Below are 19416 nucleotides of genomic sequence, written 5' to 3'. Positions count from 1 at the left end.
TTCCTAATACGTGACCATGTGCGCAGTTCTGTGGCAGAAGGAGTGTATATCCCATTTGCTGCCATGGAATAGTATATAGTGGTGACTGAAACATTGAATTTCCTAGGAGAGCCCATTGTTTAAGTGGGGATATGGCCATCCATTTATAGATTCTAGCCAGCACTATTGCTTTGTGGTACATTTCTGTGGAAGGCCTAGATATGTTTATGTTTAGTAAGAACTGAATAAGGTATTGTAGGATGTTTGTTTGTCCAGATAAAGGTAGTGAAAAGCTGTTTAAGCTTGGAGAAGAACGATGGAGGTATAGCAATTGGGAGGGTCTGTAGCATGTACAGTACTTTGGGTAATGTGCTCATCTTAAGTATGTTAATTCTACAAAGCCAACTAAAGTGGGGCTTTTGCCATCCTGTGAGGTCTTTGAACTTATTTCTTTTTATTATATAAGACACAGTCTTATAAATTCAAAACATCTATAGTACTAACATTGCTTTTATATATTCTATAAGTGGTCAACCACCAATCTAGTCATATACCATCTTCAGTGGTGGATAAGGACATGATGTTCCACACGGAAGAACCAATAAAAAATAAAATCCATGTATCATGTCTTAAGCATTAGTATCAATTAAAAGATAGAGAACTCAAGAAAACAAAAAATGTTTTTCACATTCAAAAGTTTGTTCTGTTCTGAGTAATAGGCCTCTCTATATGTAATGGCTTTGCTGGTGCACTCATGACACCAATTTATTCTAGGAATGAATTAAGGAGAAGTGGTATTTGTCTGTAGTACTCTGGACTAAAATTAATAATATTTTAAAGGTACTTTTGGTATTATCCTATGCTTTGTCTGTTCAGGCCTGGTTAAGCGGGAATTATATATAATATGGTCCATTGGCATTTTTGCTATAAATTGATTGGCACGTATAGTTATAGTGCTTCCCATAGTGTATATTAATTTCTCTAAAGTACTATGCATTATAATTGAGACTTGGAAACCTTATAGAAAAGAAACACTGGATTACAGTTCACTCTACAACAACAAAAAAACATCAAAAATGAAACAAAATAGAAAACTTCATAAATAAAAAATACAGTAAAAGTCCATCGTTCAAGATGCATTTTAAGTGCTTTTTCAACAGGAATAGACCAATAGACATTTAATATGCTTAATACGTTATGTAAAGTGCATACATTAATAAACATGTATAAATGTCCTAATAACCCAATCAATCACTTAAAACCATACATTTTATAAAAGCACCAAATACAAAATTCCCCTCTACATGCATAAAAATGAACAAGTAAGATGAATTCAGTAAACTGTTTAATCAAATTAATCTGCAAGAAGTAAAATAACTATTAATCTTCTCAACATAAGACAAAGAAAAATATGCACACATATTACTAATTAAAGGTGTCTGCTTACAGAAGACATTGGATGAATTAATTATTAGTATTATTAATCTTTAGTTTTGTATTACTGTACAATATGACAGGGTTGTGAGCAAGTTGATATACAATGGAACATTGCAGGAACTAAAAATTAACGTATGGGGTGTGGCATAGCAGCCAAAGAATATGGAAGTGTGAGCACTGTTGTCCATGGCAGACAATCTCCAAACCTGGCCCATAAACAACACATGGTGAATTAAAAGAGTGGGAACCGGACATCTCAACAGATTCCAGCTTGCAAAAGTCATCATTAAAATGTTTTTTTCTAAGATACCCCAAGAACCCTACAATCAAACATGGCATCCATGGGCCTACTCCACAAGAGTTATCCAGCGAGTCTTGCTTGGGAGTGTTCTCAGAATAGATTTCCATTTGATCCTAAAACACCTGCCATCAAAGGCTGACATAGCAGCCATGCTGGCCAAACTAGAAGCCAGCTCCTGGGACAAATTATACTCCCTCAGCAATGATGTGGAGTAACTGGGCTTGTGAATGCAGGACATGGAGGATTAAGAGGAAGCTACAGCATCGCAACTTTCAGCTCTGCAAGGTACTCTTTCAAACCACAATACCCTGCTAATTTCCATGCAAAGGAAGCATGGGGATCTTGAAAACAGTTTCAGATGCAACAACCTTAGAGAGAAGGTGCTCCCAGTGTTGCAATCTGACAAGGGCATAAATGTTTAAACCCCACCAGGGACTTTATTTAATAACATCCTAAACAGACCAGGGGATATTCCAATTTAATTTGACCACACACACCGTGTGCTTCAACCTAAACCCGTAATAAAGAGTTGCCACACAACACAATTAGCTATCTTCACAATTATCAGCAAAAAGAAGAGATACTAAGCTACTAACAGAGCAGGAGATAAGAAATACTAAATTAAACAGAATATGCAATAAAGGCTGTGTAAATATTAGATGGCTCTTTGCAGGAAGTGTTTAGAAAAGCTTTGTAAGTCTCATGCAGTGAGGTGTGGCTAGGGCTGCATAAACAAAGTGACTTAACTTCTAAATGGCAGAGAGTCTGTGTGGAGCGTGATCTATACACCAAAAGTGCTTCATTAAGTTAAAGTTGTTGCAGTTTAAGGCTAAAACAGAGCCCAAATGGTTGATATACAGTATCTCACAAAAGTGAGTACATCAATTTGGACATTTCTACTTAGGGATGTACTCATTTTGTTGCATTAATGGCTGTGTGTTGATTTATTTTGAGGGGACAGAAAATTTACACTGTTGTACAGGCTGTACATTTACTACTTTACGTTGTAGCAGAGTGTCATTTCATCAGTGTTGTCACATGCAAAGATATAATAAAATATTTACAAAAATGTGAGGGGTGTACTCACTTTTGTGAGATACTGTACACAGTTCCCTAAATAATGGGGGGGGAGGTTGTTGTTTTTTTTAAATGTTTTATTTTTGTTGTGCAGGTAGGGACATATTGTCAAACGCCACAACAGCATACATAGATGTATACAGGCTGGACAGTGGTTTGAGTAGTTGCACATTTTTTTTTATATATATAAACAAACTTAACGTAACTGACGGAGCTCTGCTGTGTAATTTAGTGGGTAAATGGAGCAAAATTGTATTACAAGAGAATAACATAGATTAGATCAGGCTAGGTACAGGATAATAAATATAAACATGCTTGGTTATCCTTCAGTATAGGCAAGAGTAAAACACATTAATTAGAATGTTCTGCTGGAGTTTAAGCATAGTGCATGTACATAAAATGTGTGTTATGAAGGAAGCTGTTTAGGTGATCCTGTGCAATGTTACTAGTGGGGTGAACCCCAGGATTGCCTCAACATAGTTTAGAGTGTACTCAGATAGAGGCCCGCTACCAGGAAATCAATTATAGTATAAAATTAGAACTGCACAGTTGTTTTAGTGTTGAGAGAGTGAATTCCTGCTAATCAATTAATGGAATGGTTAATACATTTAACCCCTAAGGCTATACTCCCTAAATCATAGCTGCATTATGCATGTTATCACAGGACTCCTAGTGACAGCATAATTAGAATCATAATGAAAATAAAGAAGAGAGGACATAAAAAATGAAACAAAAGAATGAAACATAAAACACTTTGAGCCCTGTTATCAGGCACGATGTCAAAATAAGGGTGGCATTGTTCAGAGAGTCCAGCGTCAGCCTATGCCCTGGCTTGGGGATGAGTGAAGGCTGTCTATGGGTTGTTCAATGCAGGAGCTGAGCGTGGAGACCCCCCAGCCCGGGGCTATGGTGAAAACCGGCATCGCGGGGCCACAGACTCGAGGCCATTTCTCTCCTAATTAAGGGATGGCTGGAGCTCCTGCTGTTATGTCGCCACCAGCGGTGGTGGTTCTTCAGCCTCCGTGGCAGATGCAGGGGTAGTATATCCCTGGTGGTCTTTAGCCCAGGCGAGCATAATTGAGCACTACCAGGTGCTTGACATGGGGGTTCGCCCAGAGATCCACGCTCACCTCCTGGTTCTGGTGCGGTGTCTCAAAACCACGAGCCTCCAATGTTGCCCAGAAGTTTGCAAAGAGCCTCTCTACATTATGGAGAAGACCCAAAACTGGTCTTGAAGTGTCATCGCAATTTGTTTCGTGTCAGGCACTTGCATATTAGGAGTAGCCGTCATTTTAGGAGTGATAGGAGCTGCTTAATCCTGTTTCAGGATGGCTTCTTGTAGCCGGCTGGTATATGCTGGGTATGTCAGGGGGAGACCAGGATGACCCCCACCAGTCCAGAGGGGGGAGAAGCAGCTTAGAGCAATTTGCACTCCGCTGGGTGAAGGACTCGGAGAGCGTCCGTCTCTCCTCTGCCCACCATTGTGTAGGCCGCAAGTCTGATTGTCAGCGTTCCGTTGCCGAGACAGCTGAAATTTGGTAGCTCAGGATGCACCGTCGTTCCCTTGTCTGGGTGATCACCTGTATCAGTCCGGGTTGGCAAGCGGCCCGGGTAAATCGTCAATTAACAGTCCCAGTCAGTGGAGCTCAGGCGATGCACGCCTGATCCGCTCTGCATTCAGGCTCCGCGCCTAATATGTTTGGTTTTAATCAAACCTTTCTGCTCTTTCATGAAGCTGCCTTTGTATTTTTACATTTTTTATTGTCTACATTTGTTAACCTTCCTTGACCGGCCAGGTCAACCACACAATACATCAGAAAATCAAGATATTTTATAATCCGTAGCTGCTATGCAATATAGCTGCGTTTTATGACTCTTTGATTGACAATGATTTGCAGAAGTTAATTTGTTGCCTCCTTAGCCATGGGAACAAGTGCATTAATTATAGACTAGGTTCACTAAGTAATTGGTCACAACACAGTTGCAAGGGTTGCTATATTGTTTCCTTCATCTAATCTTGATGTCAACAACATTTTCCAGTCTCTTAAACTCCCTGGTTAATACAAATTAATCTAAACTACAGAGTACCTTGGGCACAAATAAAAACAACTAAAAATAAATCAAAAGTGATATACTCATGCCAGCTTTTGTGAACTTAATTTCCACGTACAGGTGAAGCAGTATTTATTATTCCTTTTTTTTTTACCAATTGTATCTACAGGGAAATTTAAAATATGTTTAAAATGTATTTTTAGATTTTGCATGCGGACATGCCTTTGCATAGCTAAAATTTCCTGTAATCTTCTCTGTAATGGTCTAGTTAAGGAAACTGTTGGTACCTAAATATAGAACAAATTATTGATTTTGCATTAACCATTTGCATTAAACATTTTTAGATATTTATGATTTTTTTTTGTTATAGTCTGTTCATCCTGGCTTGAATATTTCTATAACTCCAGCATTATGTGGCGTGTCAGGTGTCTTTCTTTTTTAAAATTTTACTTTTCTCTTCCTCTCTTTCTCCTTCTTGTTTCATTCTCGGACCTCCTTAATCTTATTTCCTTCCTGTAGATTTCCTTCTATTCATCTTTGGAAGCTTCTGTAATCACCTGCTCTAGCCGTGCTCCTGTCCTTGTCTTGTTCTATTGTTATTTTTTTGGAATGCTACTGTAGTCTGCCAGAGAGGCTGCATTCTACAGAAAGGAGGGGGATATGATGGATAGTCTATTCTGCTATTTAGAAAGACATTTCTGTTCTCCAATACATCATGAGAAGCATGAAATTAATACATCTTTCTAATATATTATACTTGTATGGCAAACCTTCTTCTTTATTTATAATTATTTCTTCATTGGCTATAGTGTTTGTGGCGAAACCGACCTCGCCACGTGTACTTGGAGGGGGCTGCTTGCCCGCCTCTTGCCTTTGGACTATGGACCAGACTTTATGATAATGTGTTAACCCAGATAGCTATGCCATGGAGCCCATTCGTGTAGTTAAAGACTTCGGCTCCATGGCAAGTGAACTGTGTGAATAGGATCTGCGCGCTATTCGGTAGTTTTGTGCGCTCAGATCCCAGCTATCTGGGGATATGTGAAATGTCTGTGTGTTATGTGTAAAAGGTGAATTTATGTATTTTAAAGTGTTTTACTGTCTTTGAGTCCCCATGTGCTCAATGGAGTCTGTCTCTGTGCTGGGAGGTAATTGGATTACTTCTCCAGGAGAGAAGGCTCTGTAAAACCGGTCTGAGCTGGAAAGCTAGGGGTTTTAAAAGATACTTTACTAACTTTTGAACCCCTGGTCTGATCCATGCCATTTTCTAATATGTTGTTCTCCTGAATGGATTGATTGTGGATATGTAATTTTATGTGAATGTGATGTATGGTTTTGAAGTTATAAATATTGTGTAAAAAGTATATTTTAAACTGTATGAATAATGGGATTATGTGTCACACTAAGGGGAGGGGATGTGTGGGTTGCACCAGTGATGCTATTGGATATTTTACACCTCCCCTGTGGGCGGTCTTATATGTGTGAGATGGAAATAAAAGCCAGGCTGGATGTGCCAGTCCAGAGTTCCTGTTTAACCCTCAAAGTGAAGTGTTGTCTCATTATTGGGGGAGGATTTATTGCATGCTGTTCCAGTTTGACTGCTAGGAGTGCAAACCTATTCGTATGGTTCCTATTCAACCGTCTACAGCATTCAGAGGCTTGAGAGGATTCATATGCTTCTCCAATACGGTGATTGTGGTGTCTGCCAGAGTGCTTGGAGTCCTCAGGAAACGCTAGGAGCATCCTTTAACGGAGATACCCAGTCGGGGTGCCAGGCGATCCGTTACAGTGTTATTTCATATATTATTTTTTTTTGAGTATTAGAGATATTTATAGACGCAAAATGATCCCTGGTTAATGAATGAGTGTGAAGTACAGAGTACTTATCAGACACAATATCACTAAAAATAAATCAATAGTCACATGTATGACAATTCCAGATTTTGGCATTATAATTTACATCTGTAATATTAGGTAAGCACAATACTATGGTGTTTTCTGTAAACAGGACCCTACATTCTATAGTTCACAATCCCTGATAAAAAAACTGTTATATCCCTTATTTCCATATTTTTGTATATACCATATTTTTTTTCCATTGAGTTTGCTCATCTTATTATGGGACTTGGATATGAGCTGCTGTGGAATATGCTGTCACTTTACATATAAAGTATAATAATAATAATAATAATATAAAACAATCAATGCACAATAATCCACCCCTGCCGTTTGTATTGACCTGTATATATTTGTATAGTGGTATTATATACCCTCACCTTTCTTTGTAAACATGTTCAAGTTTATGTAGCCTTTTATTCTAAAACCTTCCATTCCCTGTAATAAATTATCTACCTCCCCCTGCACTCTATTTTAATTCTATAATACCCTTTGTTAAAACAGGTGCCCACATTTGCACTACATATATTATATATATTCATATTCACATATAATTAGTGTCAGCCTTCCCAACATTGGTATGGGGAAGCTGACTTAGGACGTGCAAGAGATGTGGCTTGATACCAAATGGGGAGGAGATGGGCTCATCCTAAATAGGGAACGAGTATTCAGAAAAAGAATCATGACTGATACTCATGCCGGCCAGCCCCACATAGGGCAAATGATCTACAAAATGCAATTGCAGTGCTCTACCTAAGGGCTTGTTGGCTTGAGTTCAGTTTGTGCAGCTCAACCATATGTAATGATGCGCTCACACTTGTGCTTTATAGGGTCATGCCATAAACCTGGGATGTTGGGATTTGTATAGTCCCAAAACACAGTTTCACTCAACTCCCATAATACATTCAGTCCCACTCATACATCTCATTGTTCATATGCGTAACAAACACTCAAGTCCTACCACACATAAGTAGCTTTCATACACTCCCACACTACTTCCATAACACATTCAGTCACACACACTTTCCATCAAATACACAGAACCCCCGCATACACACATACACACAAATCCTATAACACATGCAGTCACCCATACAAACATTACACACATGCAGGAGCCGTACACAGTCACTGCAAGTGAAAGAAAATCTACATACAAAAAAAACAAACAAAATTAACCTTGAAAACTAAGAAACAAAAAGACTGCACATTTTGGTAGCAAGCTGTAAAAACATTAGGCCAGTCATATTTTAAGGGTATACACCTTGGTACCCCTGATCCAAATGTCAGCTCTCATTTATCAGCCCAAGAAATGAGTGGACTACTGAGAGGTATGGACTACTGGCACAAAACTTGTAAAAACTGTCTATTTTTCACCCTACACATTTGCTTAGGAGGAAGAGTACATTTGTATCCAGCCACAGGTTAGTGCAATATATTGTGTCACTACAGCGTAATCCTACAATAGAAGAGGGTTAATGGGATTTTTTTTTCAATTATCTACTCCCTGCTGAATTCAAGAAAATATTGCCGTGGGGTGCATTGTCTTCTTTCTTTAATATAGACTTGGCACTAGTGATAAAGAGCACATTTCTTTCTGATAATCTTATTGAGAAGCACAATATATATAAAATGTTAAATACCTCCGAGGCCTGCTGGGTCTACAAGAGTTAGAAGGAAAGCTTACACTAGATTTCACAAACATGGGTGATATAAAGGTGTATTTTTGTACTGTAGAGTTTTATTGATTATACTCGATAATCCCAAGTATTGCTCTACATGGAGGCTATTCCCTATTATGACTTAAATCCCATATATATTACTTTAAATACAACAAATGTGCTTAGTAAAGAATATTAAAATACTTAGGTCATATCATCAGTTATATTTTCAGTTACATAAATGTTTGTGTACATCCTGAAGTCACTTTAATTGTGCCAGAACAATTAAATCTTTGTATATTTTCAGTTTGTACAATATTATTTAATATGTTTTTTGTTTGTTTGTTTGTTTGTTTTGTTCTACAAAATGCCTTGTTGTTCTAATTTGGAGAATAATGTATGCTTTAGGTTTTACTTATGATTATAAAGCCCCATATAGTAGGTAGAAAACATTAATTCCCCTTGCATGAATGTAAATGGTTAACTCAAGTTTAATGAACGATGCCGTTTCTCTTTACAAAATTGACTAGCTCTCTGGGATTGCATCCGCAATTAAGAGAGAAGAGTAGAATGTGTTTTAATAGATTTATGCTAGCAAGATTCAGTAGCAAGTTTAAAAACCACATATTGATTGTCAGTTGTGAATATTCTATATTGAAAGTAAGTGGCAGTGACTCACAAGGAGGGTACGGTGTGTGAGTTAAATTAGCTGTCACTGATTGCAAAATATTTGTTTCCAAAACCGGACTAAAGGAAAAGTGTTTGGTTAAAAAAAAAAAAAACAGCAATGCTGAAAACAAATGTTATACTCTGTCTGCAAATAAATCATGTTCATTATTTGAAGCAGACAAACTTATTTAAGTCTAAAATGTGATGGTGAATTTTTGATAAGAATCATAACGATGATGTTGTTTGAGCCTCCTAAAACAAAGCTAAATGATAAGGACCAAATTTTGACTGAAGAAAAGGTTACATGATTATATTTCTTCAGTTCTGCTTAAATATTATGCCACCCAGTCATTTTATGTATCAGCCAGATCATTTAATGTTGTGGAAATACTCAAGGGTAGGCAACGTTCGGCACTCAAGATGGTGTGGACTACATCTCCCTGATGCTTTGCCAGCATTAGCGATGTAAGAGCATTATGGGAGATGTAGTCCACAACATCTGGAGTGCTGAAGGTTGACACCACCTTCTCTACTGCTAGCTCAGCATATAATATGGATTTCTTATTAAAGTAATTATAACACGGCTTCTAATATCGAACTTAATTAAAAGCTTTTTTAGTGCCTTTATCTCTATTATTCTAGCCCATATGTCAATTACCATATGTGCACAAACACAAAAGAAGTTAATGTATTTGTGTATTTTCACAGATTGTGATCAGGTGTGGATAGTTCAGAGATGTTGTATAACTTCTACTTTATTATTGTTGGTTCTTTAATTCTCATACTCGTTATCATTGAATTCTCAAATGTTCTATTTGTTAAAACGTGCTATAATGTGATATTTTCATGCAGAATTTTAAGTAGACAGAAATTCGCTTCAATAACACTTCCAAGACTTTCACCTGGTAATTAGTTTATTACCATTTATTCTGATACCTAAAGGCTATGATATGTTACTAAAAAGCAATGCAAGTTTTCTTATGTTAATCTATTATAACTCTTGGCCTAATCTCACCAAAAAAATTAATCTTTTCTCACATCACTTATAATCAATTATACTAAACTTCATTTTGTGCTTCATATTTCAAATTGTTTTAATACAAATGCAAATTATTAAGGTTTAGTGGTGTTAGTTAATTATAAGATTACACAAAAAGTAAGCTTTGATATTAGGAACTATTTGAGGATTTTTAAATTGTTTCGTCAGTCAAACCATATCAGTCACTTGATTAGAGGTAACCCAGACACATTTTAACTGTTATTTCTATAGAAATCATACTTAAAACAAACTTAAAACCTCTTATTCACTAAATAGAATAAAAATTAAAAAATAGGTTATTTAAATGTTACTGAAAACATGTACCTTATAGTGAATTAAAAACTTGAATTATCCATTAAATATGCATATTAAATGTTCTTTCCTTTGGTTATAAGCTTTCCTGGAATGTTATTGACAATCTAAAAAGACAATACAAAAGCCATAAAAAAAAAATTATACAACTATATACACACAACTTGAGTGGTAGTGTATAGTTCCATTAAGAGATTATTTGCAGTATCCAAAAACAGAGGACCTCTAATGATTCTTTAAAATATATTATTTTCTATGAACCACAATGTTCAATATTTTAATGAATGCCAAGAAGTATTTCTTTATAGCACCATCTTTTTTGGCACCGTTTTGTAAGTGATATTTCTTAGGATTCACATTATGGTGATTCAGAGGATTTTTTTCAGAGGCACCAGTTACTGAGCAACTGAATAATTTATGAATACCTGTGTTTGAACTCTTCCTACAATTTACTATCCCATCGTTCTACAAATGAGTTAATAGATTATGCCCCTTATTTAATATGTTTGAATAAATATTTAAAATGGTTTATTATTTAAAAAAATATTTAGATTGTTTTTAATGAATTGATATTATTTTATACTTTAATTATTTTTTGATATTTTAATATTTAGAAAAAATAATTGAGGCCTATGTTAGGTTTTTCAAAGTTCCAGATACACTCACGTCTGCTCCTACTCTACATAGAAAATGATACATAAAATAAAGAACTAGGTACTTACGCATAGTTTTATTGCAACACCAACATTTTGACTCTCCTAAGAGACTTTATTATGACATTGTTTAATAAGGCGCTTATGAGAGACAAAACATTGTTTGTGTCACAATAAAAATTTCTTTGGATGCAATTAGTGTGCCTGGTCCATTTCTCTATACTGTTACCTCCACAGACCAGCTAGCATTTGGTGACCATCATAACATTTACATGCATGCGTTTTTCTTCTGTTTGCACTGCTCCTATGGTATACACAATAACATTCATCCCGATGCACACAAGGTACTATAGAAATGGACATATGGGATGAGCTAGAACTGGAGATGAACATGTCATACTAGAAGTGTGCTGTACTTGGGATTTACCTGCAGAAATCATTTAATACTTGTACAATTAAAAATATTGAAGTATTATCTAAGATTAGTGCGCACATGAAAATGGATAATGCGTGCTATGCTGGCACACATCTTGCTGGACTTGATTTTGTTATTTATAGAGTAAGGTATTTTTTACTTAAGAGGCAGATTAATAGCACAGCTCTTCAAATTCTAATGAGCGCAATAGCTGAACTCATCATGACTAATAAATCACGATCAGGATCAAGCAATTCAATATATAAAGACAAGAAATGCTCCACGGGGAGCTTAAAATGTATTGTTAAAATGCTAGGAAAGCTGATCTCGCAAAAACAGTTTGTGTAGCTGAAATAATACTGATAAATAATACTTTGTTTATGTAGCATAAAATATAAGCATAAAGTTCCTACACTAAGCACTATTAGTCAAACCAATGAACAGGCTATAATGGAATTCTTGAAGACATGCTGTCAGCATCACATTGTTACAACAGTGGCCAACGTTACAATACAGCAGCATTAACGGGTCGATTATATTTTTTTACTTTCTGCTGTTAGTTTCACTGAAATAATGAGAAATAAACTATAACTCCAAGAGATTAAACAACATTTTAACTTGGTGTGACTGCAGATTTCCAGAAACTGGTGCTCTCTCCAAGAGGATCCGTCAGTCCTTCCAATATCCAAATCAAAACCAAAAATAAAAAGTGGATGCACAGACGGTCACACCAGAAATTCCAGGAATTATTGCTGGAATATAAAAAAATTTATGTCATCATGCAGAAAGACGAGGTCAGGTTAGAACCACCTCACGTTCCGTATTCCGTGTTTCATAAGCTAAAAATATAATATTTGAGCAATAATTTGTGGACCTCCTAGTGTGACTGTCGATGCATCCTGTTTTTTTCTTCTGATTTGGATTTGCTTCAACATCATTAAAGAACCTTTATAGTCGCTCAGACAACGTTATCTCAATGAAGTGATCTGGGTGCAGTTTAATTTTCAACCCGCAATGTAAAGCATTGCAGTTTTTAGAAACTATAGGTGCACTGAGCATAAATGGTGTAAAACTCACATATAGGAAAGTATTAGATTCAATGCTTCCTCGTGAATCATTCGACATGGTCATTGGACCACATCAGAGTAGTCCCTGCCTCCTCTATTACATCACAGCAGGTGGAGAGGTGAGCTCAGTGCTGACAAAAAATGAGTAAAAAGCTTTATTTTATAACATTCATTGGAAAACGATGGGTAACAATATATAATTAGGGACTAAGGCAAATATCTGTTGTCAGATCATAAATGTTTTTTTAAGATGTCATCCTTCTCTAGGTAGCAAGAAAAGAGTAACTTAACAGTTTCACTTACAATCAACTTGCAAAAAGGAAATATTGGCTTTATACCTATATCGATATCAGCTTGAGGGCTCAAGTACCTGGAAGGTCCTGCAGATTAGAGCTGAGCCCATAATTCAGGTTTTTCTGTTCGCCCCTTTTCTCTCAAGAGCAATTGATATCTACTACAATCTCAAATGAGTAATTGCATCTTCCATAGCATTGGACATCTGAAAGGTAGTGAAAAATAAAACAAGGGCTAATACAATTTAAAGATCGCATTCCTTACTCTTTGAAGTGCTAACTCATCATGTTGTGAGAATTTGTAAGAATCACCATTTATTGACCAAAAAAGAGGAGATATGTTTAAAATACAATTTTGGAAACTTGGGTAAAAAGAACGTGAAACATTTTGTACTAAGACATATTCATGCATATGTTTATTTTAATATTTATGCCTTAATAGTAATCTGATTTTCCTTTTTCTTTTTGCTTCATTACAGAGAATACTGATTTCCCAAACAATGAAGGGCAGGCCATTAAAGATGGGGTGAACAGGAATTCTGCCATCATTGGAGGTGAGGCATATTGCAAGATCATAAAATTGGAGGCTTATGGCTATTACATTTTTTATTACACAAAGCTCTACGCAAAGCTTTAGCAAAGTCACATGACAGACTAAGTAACACAGCTTAAAAGCAACATAAAGATATAAATTACTATTGCATGCATGTATGGAGAAGTGGTGTGTATCAATGTCATCCACACATACTGTTTATGGATGGTGCTACGTTTTTAAGAAACCTAAGAAGTCAACAAACAGATAACAGCAAACAGATAAAAATCTGTCATTTACATTGAATAAGAAACAATATCAACAGTATAAACAATACTTTTCATGTACTGTAGGCAGTGTGGAGAAGTTTGTGATTGAATACTCTTACAAAAAACAAGTGTTTTAATAAAACACCGGTTTTGGTTGTAGTAAATCTTAAATATTTTCCCTTGCTGAGACAAAGTTCGTTCTTAGCCCATTACCCATTGACATTAGCCAGCATGGATTCTGGGCTAGCTAATGATGCAGTCTGTAGTGGATATACACGTCTGGTAGCAAAGAAGTTAATCCCTTGTTTCAAAGTGAAACGCTGCACATACTGACTCCAGGCACCATGACCACTTCAAATCATTGAAGTGGTCATGATGCTTGGAGTAACCCTTTAAGTAATTCTAGCAATTCTAAAAAGATTGGTGGTTATCACTCACTGCTGCTGTCAGTATATATACATTTAGAAATCTATTAATTTTTGCTATAATAATAATAATATTTCTTGCTTCCTGGCTAGTTTTGTCCATCAGATAGTTATTTTTTTGACTTTGTTTTGTTTCCAAAACATTGATATACTGATTAAGTAATAAAGGTTCCTGCAGGTCTTTGTGTCTGTTAACTCTGTTATGAAATATGCAGGCTTCCTGTTGCTGACCATCATGTTTATTATGTAGTAAAGTCTTAGTATGCTCAGTAGTGATGTCGCGAACATAACATTTTCCGTTCGCGAATGGCGAACGCGAACTTCCGCAAATGTTTGCGAACGGGCGAACCGGGTGAACCGCCATAGACTTCAATAGGCAGGTAAATTTTAAAACCCACAGGGACTCTTTCTGGCCACAATAGTGATGGAAAAGTTGTTTCAAGGGGACTAACACCTGGACTGTGGCATGCCGGAGGGGGATCCATGGCAAAACTCCCATGGAAAATTAAATAGTTGATGCAGAGTCTGGTTTTAATCCATAAAGGGCATAAATCACCTAACATTCCTAAATTGTTTGGAATAACGTGCTTTAAAACATCAGGTATGATGTTGTATCGATCAGGTAGTGTAAGGGTTACGCCCGCTTCACAGTGACAGACCAAACTCCCCGTTTAACGCACCGCAAACAACCACAAATAGTCCATTTGCACAACCGCAAACTCCTTGTCCTCACTGATGTAATTGAAGGTCTCTTCCTCCACCCAGCCACGTACAACACCAAGGGTCCCCGAAAGGTGACAACAAGCCCCCTGTATTTTTTTTTTTTTAAATGTACACTACTGTTACACCAGATATGAGTTGCACTGGTGTGACACTGTGCCCTGGCATGCCCTGAAACGCACACGTGTGAAGGAAACTGACTGCTATTATTTCACAGTCAAATTTCTAGTTTTTTTTTAATGTACACTACTGTTACACCAGATATGAGTTGCACTGGTGTGACACTGTGCCCTGGCATGCCCTGAAACGCACACGTGTGAAGGAAACTGACTGCTATTATTTCACAGTCAAATTTCTAGTTTTTTTTTTAATGTACACTACTGTTACACCAGATATGAGTTGCACTGGTGTGACACTGTGCCCTGGCAGGCCCTGAAATGCACACGTATGAAGGAAACTGACTGCTATTATATTACAGTCAACAAAGTTTTTTTTTTTTTTAAATGCAAGCTAAGTGGTGGCACTGGGCACTGGGCAAGTGGGCACAGTATACGCTGTGAGCCTGACACATATGCTGGCAGGCAGGCAACTGCAATTAGATTACACAGAAAAAAATAAAAAAAAGAAGACTGATGTTCTAGCCCTAAAAAGGGCTTTTTGGGGGTGCTGTCCTTACAGCAGAGATCAGATGAGTCCTTCAGGACTGTAGTGGACACTGAATACACTAGCCTAGCTATCTATGTCCCTATTAAATCAGCAGCAGCTACATTGTCCCTCCTCTCACTAAGAATGCAGCTTCCGGGGGCGGGGCCTAGCTGTCATGGAGGAAAGACGCACTTTGTGTGAGCTCCCTCAATATCTGACTTTAAGCAGCTATCAACAAGTGAATTTCACCCCAGAAGTGGATGACCCAGCAATGTTGCTCCTACCTGACCGACCCGACATGCTTAATAGCGGTCAATAAGTCTTACTTACCTCCGCGTGGCAAGTGTGGACTGGTGCTCACCGGGCAGGAGAGGCGGCCCATCTCCCGATCCTGGGATGCCCAGGAGCAGCTACTTCCCAGCATGAGCTCCGTTACCCCCCCTCGGACCGGTGGGGGTTATCCCGGTCCACCCCTGAGAGGCTGTCTGGAGCTAATGGACGCACAGAGCACAGCCACCCAGGTTGACATGCTCATCTGCGACTCTCCCAATATGGTGGCAGCCGCGTGTCCTCCTGGTACCAGCAAAGCATGGCAGGATATTGAGTCTAAGCTGGACAGACTCTTTAATCAATTTTGGAAGAAAATAACAAGCAGGAAGCCCCAACAAGCTCCACCACAGCCCCAACAAGCTCCACCACGGCTAAGCGAAGCAGTCCCCATTAAAATCCACCAACGCAAAAGGCGTCGAAGACGGGACCGGAGGCACAAACAGAAATGCAGAGCCTGCCCCACGTCAAGCACTCGCCTCCACCTTAAGCCACCACAATCCCGCACCGGACGTGAAGCACCACCGGGACAGATCCGATCACCCGACAAAACAAGCTTCCAGCACCTCAAGCCGCGAACCCGGCACTCAGCCAGAGACTTGCCTTTGTTGTTCCAGGTATCAGGGACTCCCAGGGTCTGCACCTGGCGCCCAGAAGGGATCGGATGAGCACAAGCAGTAAACAGCAGCTTGCCAAGCATGTCCCACTATAGCCGATCCTCCACACCATGCCTTTGATCACATGAACTGCTCTCTGCACATTAACTAATCGTAAAGTAGCAAGCGTTTAAACATGTCATTATTTCACCTCCTAAAGAGTTTATTGTCGTAGTTCCTTACATGCCTTTACCTTAACCATTCATGTATTATGTTATTCACTAGTCTCATCTCATGGGGCGACTCACACTTGATTTAAATGCACAGTTGATAACGTGCAAGCTACACCCTAAACATGACAGCCATCTTTCACAACAATGTACTGCTATATACTCATACCCTCAGTGCAACTAGCCATGATATACGCATGTTCAGCCTAGCATGCTCAAATATAACACACTTCTGTCTAAAAAAAAAAAATGCAGCTTCAGAATTAATCTAAATTGTATGCTGTCTAGGAGGTGGGAAGGTCTGGGAGGGAGGGTCTGCTGCTGATTGGCTGGAATGTGTCTGCTGACTGTGAGGTACAGGGTCAAAGTTTACTCAATGATGACGAATAGGGGGCGAACCGAACATTGCATATGTTCGCCGTCCTTGGCGAACGCGAACATGCTATGTTCGCCAGTAACTATTCGCCAGCGAACCGTTCGGGACATCACTAATGCTCAGTTTACTAAGTAATTGACTTCCATTTTCTTCTCCTAAACAGTTTTATTTCAGAAATTACTTTCATGGCCATAAGTATTGATTAGTTAAAATGGTGTCTATTGTAAAATTATGTACAGAGATTCCTGCTCCCAAAGTGTGTGTTTACTGAGTAATAAGAACTTTCTGTTGTAATTGTATGTTCTCACTGAATACTATAGACTTTCTTTTGGCCACCTTTTCAACTTTCTGAGTTGTTTGGTTGCTTTTTGACTTCTGGCATTGCAGATTGTGAATGGTTTAAAGTGATGGTTTAAATAGCTTGTGTTTCCATCCAATGTCCTTAATTACAGTATGTGTTTACTAAATAGTTTAGCTTCCTGATGGTATTCTGTGTATTGAATGAATAATAGATTTTCCTTTGCAGTGCTAGGTATTCATAGTAGAGATTCATGATGCCTTCCTGTATTCAATGAGATAATATAAATGCACAAGGATAATAAACTAGTGCAAACCTGAAAACCATAAGATATGCCCATCCATTTGTTCTGAGGGGTTAATAATTACCAGAAAAGGAAGCTAGGTTATACTTTTTAAAGGTACAACAATCATTTATTGTGTATGAGACAACATAATGGTGCAGTAAAAAGTATAAACATTTTTTTAATCATATGAACTGTGATTTGGATTTTCCATTATTTTGTGAATGTTCCGATAGAAAATGTTCGTATTTCAATTATTTCAATTATTCCATGCACTTTTCTCTTTCTGTTAAGGGGTTATAGCTGTGGTGATCTTCACTATACTCTGCACCTTGGTGTTTCTCATACGCTACATGTTCCGCCACAAGGGGACATATCACACGAATGAAGCCAAGGGAGCTGAATCTGCCGACACCGCTGATGCAGCCATTATTAACAACGACCCCAACTTTACAGAGACAATTGACGAAAGCAAAAAGGAATGGTTAATTTAAGTGAGCTAGAAGACTGCAAAAGAATGGAATTTGGTGAGGATCGGGAGGGACAGTGTCTCACCCAAGGTCGACTTCAGACTTCTCCTCGCAATCTCTGCATAGCCAGATGTCCTAATGGGCTCTCAGAATATACCAACTACAATACAAAAAGCTTTCACAGGCTTTCAAAAGAACTTTTTTGTTTACTATTACAGATGGGTTTTGCTCCTTCTGTGTATCCCTGCCTAAAAGAAAAAAAAAAAACATGATTAAATATAAGCTTTTAGAGTTTCAGCATTGGTTCAAAGTTGTCAGTACTATCTGTATTTTCTTTGCGTGAATTTAGAAGCATTCTAAATACTAAATAAACAATAAAGGGCCCCTTTTATACAATTTTTTAAGCCCTTTAGAATATTAGAACCTGTACTAAGAAGCCCAAATAGATATGTTGAAAGTGTGTATATGTGCATACATATATATATATATATATATATATATATATATATTTATTTATTTATTTATACATACACACACACACACACAACATGTAAATCATAGCTTTCCTTTGCCTTTCTTCTTAATATAACAGATTTCAAATGTCATTGCATGCTTTGGCACTGCAGTAAGTAAGAAGGAATGTAGCACGGCACAGTTACTAAGGAGAAAGTGTATGACAAAATTCATATTTCACTGCTAAAAGGCAATAAAACATGAACTTATAAGGCAAAGTTAATGAACGTATGAAACAAATAGAAAATGTGAATGAAAAAGAAATATCTATGTGGCATGAGATTTTAATGCAAACAACTGGTACACCAAGATACTAAGAGACTGTTCCATTCTTTGCTGTCTACCCCCAGTACACTGAGTATAGAACATTTGGTGTTGGAATTCTACAAGTCCTATGGTCAAAAATTGTGTTCTTCCCACAAACAAAACTATTTATAAAAAATATTCTCTTTTGAGCACAAGTGAATTATATCAATGATCTTGATTTATTTGCGCTGAAGCAGGTCTCTTTGGTGTTACAAGAGCAGAGATGATGGAACTCAAGGTAAAAGCCGATCATAGTTACTTGGCCTCTTCTATACACTTGGACACCATGTGAGAGCAGGTTATTTCCTCCATATGGAAATGTGGTGAATAATGTTGAGGCTTCTGCTTCTCGTCTATGTGTTAATATACCTGTATCATTACTGAGAAATCCAAAGAGTGATTTACTAAAGTGAATTTCCAATTTAAGGTTAGAGTAACCAAACTAAAAGCATAGCAAGCTTAAAGAACTTTCCAGTTTGGTTATATTGACAATACATTTGAATTTCACTTTAGCGAAAAACCTTGCTAGAAAACAGGATTTATAAGTTATAATTGGGTCAATTGAATTGCCCATT

At 37.6% G+C, this 19416-nt stretch overlaps 1 protein-coding gene across 2 annotated transcripts in view; it reads left to right on the top strand.

Annotated features, from left to right (window-relative positions):
- CNTNAP2 (contactin associated protein 2) overlaps nt 1-18478 on the top strand; it is a 1581556-nt gene extending 1563078 nt beyond the window's left edge. Inside the window, exons 23-24 of one of the 2 annotated variants that reach the window (XM_063452116.1) lie at nt 13331-13405; nt 17856-18478. In XM_063452116.1, the coding sequence (XP_063308186.1) occupies nt 13331-13405; nt 17856-18046 (266 nt within the window). In that variant the 3' untranslated portion in view covers nt 18047-18478. Of the gene's footprint in view, nt 1-13330; nt 13406-17846 lie in introns of both variants that reach the window. The other variant, XM_063452115.1, reaches the window with a different exon arrangement.
- The last annotated feature ends 938 nt before the right edge of the window (nt 18479-19416 follow it).

The sequence above is a fragment of the Pelobates fuscus genome, chromosome 4, assembly GCF_036172605.1.
Source record: "Pelobates fuscus isolate aPelFus1 chromosome 4, aPelFus1.pri, whole genome shotgun sequence".
NCBI lineage: Eukaryota > Metazoa > Chordata > Amphibia > Anura > Pelobatidae > Pelobates > Pelobates fuscus.
This window is presented reverse-complemented; position numbering and strand designations above follow the sequence as displayed.